Below are 6,292 nucleotides of genomic sequence, written 5' to 3'. Positions count from 1 at the left end.
ACTTTAAAAAGTAAATAAATAAAAACAAAATTGTCTCTCAGCAAATACAGGTCTCTTTCTGGGAGGAAATTCTACTGCTAAGAAATATGATGTTCTCTGTTTCTTCTCTAAAGGGGATTTTGCATTTTGGCTTATCTCAAATTCGTCTCCTCCACTCTAGCCTACAGGAGGAGAGATCACTGTAGATAAGAACAGCCACACACTCTCTTTCAACAGCCCAGGAGTGTAGAAGAGGCCAGAACTGGGTGAGGTCACACAGAGGCTTCCCTTTCCTCCTCAGTGTTCAGGTACTCTCATCTTCTCCAGACCTAGGGAGCCTTCCAGCTAGGGCAGCTGGATACCTCTCACCTCCTCAACACCCCCTTCCTCTTGCCACCCCTTCCTCTCGCCACCCCCTTCCCCCTGAAGATGCTGATGGGAGTCATGAAAGTCTGGCCAAAGTGGCTTCAGGATTCCCGGGGAGAGAGAAGACAGCCCATGCCTTCCCCTTCCCATGACTACTTGTTATGTGACTTTTGCTAACCTCCTTGTGCTTCCCAGGTGATGCTAGTAATAAAAGAAACCAAGTGCCAATGCAGGAGATATGAGACATGGGTTCAATCCCTGGGTTGGGAATATCCCCTGGAGAAGGGTATGGCAACTCATTCAATCCCATGGACAGAGGAGCCTGGCAGGCTATAGTCCATAGGGTCACAAAGTGAAAAGTGAAAGTGAAAGTCATTCAGTCACGTTCAACTCTTTGTGACCCTGGAATTCTCCAGGCCAGAATACTGGAGTGGGTAGCCTTTCACTTCTCCAGGGATCTTCCCAACCCAGGTCTCCTACATTGCGGGCGGATTCTTTACCAGCTGAGCTGCAAGGGAAGCCCAAGAATACTGGAGTGGGTAGCCTATCACTTCTCCAGAGGATCTTCCTGACTCAGGAATTGAACCAGGGTCTCTTGCATTGCAGGCAGATTCTTTACCAACTGAGCTATGAGGGTCGCAAAGAGTCAGATACAACTGAAGCGACTTAGCACACATGCATGGGCTATTTAGTGTGGAACATGGACTTGGTTGGAGTTTGAGCATCAGTGCTACAGTGGCTTTCTCTGCTTCTTTATAGAGAGAAAAGTTTTTTTTGGCAAAGGCTCACTATCCCCAGCAGTCCCCCAAAGAGGGTGTGCGTGCGTGCTCAGTTGTGTCTGGACTGTAGCCTGCCAGGCTTCTCTGTCGATGGGATTTCCTAGGCAAGATCTGGAGTGGATTGGTATTTCCTTCTCCAAAGGATCTTCCCACCCCAGGGACAGAACCGGGAGTCTGCTGAATAGGCAGGTGGATGGTTCACTACTGGGCCAGGTGCCCTGGGCAATTCCCCAACCCTTCCTCACATGACCTTGTTTTCCTGTGGACTGAGACCAAGATGCTCCTCCCACCTTCCTTGGAAGCCAAGCCCCCTTTTACCGGTATAAGGTCCACACCTCTGGAAGAGAATGATTGCAGAAACTACCTTCTTTCTCTCAGACATCAAACCAGAGACCCAGGTAAGCAGCCCAAGAAGTGGTCTCGGGAGCTGCTTCTGCTTGAGGGTTTGAGAGGGAGGATCCAGGGTGAGTGAGACTAGCCTGAGAATTGAGCCAGGCAGACATGGGCAGGGAGCAGAGCTGGGGTCAGGAATGGAGCATGCAGGCTGCAGAGAGCCCACGGGGCTGGAGAAGGAGAAGCCTCCAGGTTGGGGGAGGCTTGAATCTCTCATAGGAATACAATGGTGTCCTTTATGGTGTGGTGTCAGACACAGGACAGGGGCTGAGTTTCCCTTGTGCTGGAGGACAACAGGGCTCTGTCAGCCGTGATCCGGATGAATACTGATGGTTATTTTGGGGGTACAACTCGGCTTATTCAAAATCTGACTTATTTATTTAGTGGTTTATTCAAAAGGATCCCCTAATGAGCTGCATGAGTGCTGGGTACAAAAGTATTTTATTTTCCAAATATGTTTCATATCAAAAGACTTTCTGTATTCAAAGACAAGACTGCTAGGATTTTAGGTCACTTCTGGGGTCACCACCCAGAGGGGAGGACGACCCTTCTGTAGGGAGTGGGAGTCATATGTTTGTGGGAAGAGTATATGTGAGTGTCTCCTTACCTAGAAAAGCTCTTAGGAACAGGGACATCTTTCTGGTTGACTGTAAGCCAGGGAGGCTACAGGTGGGAGCTGGGGTTCCCTTTCTAAGGCGATGCTTTCCCTCCTCTCCCCCTTTTCTCATTCAGGTTCCTCCAGGGGAGTGAGGTCATCATGGCTCTGAAGTCTCTAGCCGTGTTGCCACTGCTGGTCCTGGTGCTGCTGCTGGTGTGGGCCCAGCCTTCCCTGGGCAAGGAATCTGCGGCCGCCAAGTTTGAGCGGCAGCACATGGACCCCAGCACGTCCTCTGCCAGCAGCTCCGACTACTGCAACCAGATGATGCAGAGCCGGAAGATGACCCAAGATCGATGCAAGCCGGTGAACACCTTTGTGCACGAGTCCCTGGCCGATGTCCAGGCCGTGTGCTTCCAGAAAAATGTCGCCTGCAAGAATGGGCAGTCCAACTGCTACCAGAGCAACTCCGCCATGCATATCACAGACTGCCGCGAGAGTGGCAACTCCAAGTACCCCAACTGTGTCTACAAGGCCACCCAGGCGGAGAAACACATCATTGTGGCTTGCGAGGGAAACCCTTACGTGCCAGTCCACTTCGATGCTTCAGTGTAGGTCTCCGCCTGAGGCCAGAGCAGCAAGATGCATCACTTCATCACAAAGGCATCTGCCTCTCCCCTTGTTTCCTTGCCCTGGGGGCAATAGCTGAAGTTAGTTAGGGCTCTTATCTCTGCACAACTTACCGGAAACACACACACAGGGTTCCCTGACAAGAGGGCAATAACTCAAGCTGGTTAAGTCTTCTGTCCAACCCACACTTGCTCCCCTGACCTGAGTCTTGCCCCTGGTGGTTTGGGGGGTGAGGAGAGGGTTGTGAGATGGGACCTGTGTTAACCAAATCACTGCTTCTTTCAATAAAACATACTTGCAACCACCTGAATTCCTGATGCTGTCCCCACCTGGGTATTGTTCGTGTGATTACTCTCTTGCCAGGGGTGAGAAGCGTGAATCCGGTTATCTGTGGTGAGAGGGGAATGGAATCCTTAAATGCCACCTCTTCTGACTTTTGGTTTTCACTGCCCTAAGATAATTCCTCTCCTTGTAGGTTCCTTGACACCCAGTATAAACACGTGGGCGATTTTAGCTAAAAAGGGTCTATAGCCTGGGACACTGTCATGCTGGGTGAGCTGACAGAGGGTGAAGCTCACATACAAATATCTCTGGCACAGAAGGAAAGATCATGAGACCCAGGGGGAGACGCTGTTTGAACTCAGGGGCAGAGGAAGACTATGAAATTATGACCTAAGATTCCCATTTTCCTTTTTTTGAGGGAGCTATTACTAAATCAGAAAGATGGTCCTCTCTTAGAAGCTAGAAAGGACCTCAGGGATCACCAAATGCGGGGAGGATTTCAAATAAGTAGATTTCAGCTTGTGGACCAAATCTAATTAGAAGTGCCTGCTAGAATGTGTACAAAAATGCCTAAACAGTGATATGATGGAGCAGTGGTCTCTACCAAAGGCTCCATGGAGGTGAGTGTACATGTGCCACCCATTGGCCATCCCTACCTAAAGAAAGCCCTGCCTTTTACAGGGGGAAACCTGAGTCTTAGAAAGGTTAAGTGACCTGCTCCTGGCGGCTGCTAGCTAGTGTCAGATTGAGACCAAATCCTGGCTGTCCTGGCCTCCCTGTCGTTGTTCTTTCTGCTACTGGAATCTCCTCAAGGTGAAATCCCCCAGTCTCCCTCCTTCACTGCGAGCTGTGGAGTCACGGCTTTCCCTGCCTGAGCTGCTGGGGGCTCTCACAGGTTCTAAGTGCACTTGGCTGCGAGCCTGCTCACTTCTCGACAACCCTTTATTATATCCATTGAAAAGACTAGACTCGGCTTCTGTCACCACTTAACCATTTCATATGACTTCCTGTTTATACTTGCATCTGGCTCTAGACAAGGTCATAGAACTAGAGAAAGATCCTACTGCCAACCAGCTTGACCAGTTCTGTCATCGTGTGTACTGTATTTATAAATGGTGGAATCGATTGTGTGTTTTTTGGTAAAGTGAATGCTTAACCCTGGGGTCTGTGGGGGATAGGGGTGGGTAGCTGATTCAGTGGCAGTAGGGATCTCACTCCTTACAGTGAGGATGGAGGAGGGAATAAAAGGGGAACTTTGTTTCCAGATCTGTTTTCTTTAGATGGAATTTTTCTTAAGTTCTTCTCACTATTGTTTCCAAACCAGCAGTTCCTCTTTTTCCCTCCTTCTAGAGCTAAGAGAATGGTTAGTGGAGGTTCAAACACTCACTTGGAGTTTTGCTGCCTCTATTCTGCACAGTCACCAGCTCTGACTACTGGTTCCCTGCAGGTTCTGGGCCAGGGGACCATGTGAGCCTCCATCTGGGGAATAAAGTGATAGGTGGTAACAGATGGTCTGGGTGCAGCCCTGGACAGCCAGGGAACCAGAAGGTGTGGGTGTGGATGGGGCGGGTAGTGCTCTGAACAGGACACCGAAATGGGAAAGATCAAGTCTTGTCCTAGAGACATCAGGCAGAGTCAAGGAGAAACAGCAGTTGTTGGGAGACAAATCAGAGATCTCTTTGCGGGGGACCTCCCTGGCAGTCATCGGTTAAGACTCCAGGCTTCCACTGCAGGAGCCTGAATTCTGTCCCTGGTCTAGGAACTAAGATCCCGCATGCCACGTGGTGCGGCCAAAAAAAAGGTTTCCCTTCTGTGGGGGAGTCTTGCTACCCCATAAATAAAGGAGTACTAACCTCTTCCAGAAGACTAACCCAGGCAGATTAATCTGAAAACTGAGGTGCTAACATGTGAAGGTGGGTATCTGCATCATGACAGAAATGACCATATCTAGTGATTCTTCTGAGAAGGATAGTGTTAAGTGTCAGAAGATTCTTCAGACCAAACAAGCTCCAGGAATTCTGCATTCTTGGTGGACAGGTAAAATGCCTCCCAGCACACTCCTTGCTCTTGCAGTCTTACCTGTACCGACAAAACCACAGTGTCTTCTGCCTCTTTCGACAGGCTGATTATCTCCTGCCTCTCTCTGCGGTAAATTTCCCTTCAATTCCAGCAGCCAGTAGTCTTCCAGCCTCAAACAGATCAGTCATCCACACCTTAAATGAGTCCTTCAATGAACAGAGTACAGGACCATCACGTCAGGTTCTTTCTTTCCAAGTGCTGTCTCGTCAGTATTTGCACTTTGAGCTTTCTCTCTAACTGGAAAATGAAAGGCGGCTGCCAATCTCCACTCTTGCCTCCTTAGCCTGATTCAGCCCTCACAGAGCACGTGGGAGCACTAAGGGGTGCTCATCTTCCTGTCTGTGATGAAAGGCGCTTCAGTACTGGTTTGGGGAATGGATCACGAATGTGAGACAGCCCTCCGTGTGCATGATTCATGATGCATGATGGAGGTCCTGGTAGAAGGTTCAGAATGAGAGTGAATTTCCTGGAGACTAGGCCATGACACTCCTGGAAGCCCTTCAAAACTGTCTCCCAGGAGCTACTTTCTAGGGGACAAATCGCAAGCACGTCTGCAAAGCATTCAGTAAATTCCCCATGCACTTTGGGTTTCTTTGTGGCTTGTAACAAGTGTAGGTAGGATAGTTTCATCTCACTTCCTCAATGCCTTTGAAATTTATTCAAGTCGTTGTGTGAATCAATGGTTCATTTCTTTTTATTGCTGTGGATGTTCCATAGCTTATTTATCCACTCACCTGTTGGACATTTGCACTGGTTCCATTCTGGGTGATTATGAAGATAGCTGCTTTGAACATCCAAGTACATATTTCTGTGTGAATTGGTGGAAGAATAAACACATAAATCAATGGAACAGCATAGACAGGCCAGAGACATACCCACACAATTACAGTCAAATGATTTTTTAAAATTTATTTTTGGCTGTGCTGCGTCTTTATGGCTGCGTGCAGGGGAGTGGAGGCTACTCTCTCTCTAGTTGCAATGTGAGGGCTTCTAGCTGCGGGGCTTCTCTTGTTGCAGACCACTGGCTGTAAGGTGCCCAGCCTTCAGTAGTTGCAGCACTCGGGCTCAGTACTTGCAGCTCATAGGCTATAAAGCAGGGGCTCAGTAGTTGTGGCGCACAGGCAGTAGCTGGTAAAGAAACATATTGAGGAAAGAACTGATTTTTTTAAAAATATCCCTCATTATATTA

The 6,292-nt window shown here is 48.9% G+C and overlaps 1 protein-coding gene across 1 annotated transcript; it reads left to right on the top strand.

Annotated features, from left to right (window-relative positions):
* Nucleotides 1-1,406: 1,406 nt before the first annotated feature.
* On the top strand, nucleotides 1,407-3,052 carry RNASE1 (ribonuclease A family member 1, pancreatic). Its single transcript, XM_043920707.1, has 2 exons — nucleotides 1,407-1,522; nucleotides 2,250-3,052. The coding sequence occupies exon 2, from the start codon at nucleotides 2,275-2,277 to the stop codon at nucleotides 2,725-2,727; it is 453 nt and encodes a 150-aa protein (XP_043776642.1). The 5' UTR covers nucleotides 1,407-1,522; nucleotides 2,250-2,274; the 3' UTR covers nucleotides 2,728-3,052.
* Nucleotides 3,053-6,292: the final 3,240 nt, after the last annotated feature.

This window comes from Cervus elaphus, chromosome 12, assembly GCF_910594005.1.
Source record: "Cervus elaphus chromosome 12, mCerEla1.1, whole genome shotgun sequence".
Classification (NCBI taxonomy): domain Eukaryota; kingdom Metazoa; phylum Chordata; class Mammalia; order Artiodactyla; family Cervidae; genus Cervus; species Cervus elaphus.
The sequence above is the reverse complement of the archived record's forward strand: the minus strand, read 5'-3'. Positions and strand labels throughout refer to the sequence as shown.

Coding starts and splice junctions, on each gene's coding strand:
- RNASE1 (XM_043920707.1), top strand. CDS start 2,275: ATGGCTCTGAAGTCTCTAGCCGTGTTGCCACTGCTGGTCCTGGTGCTG.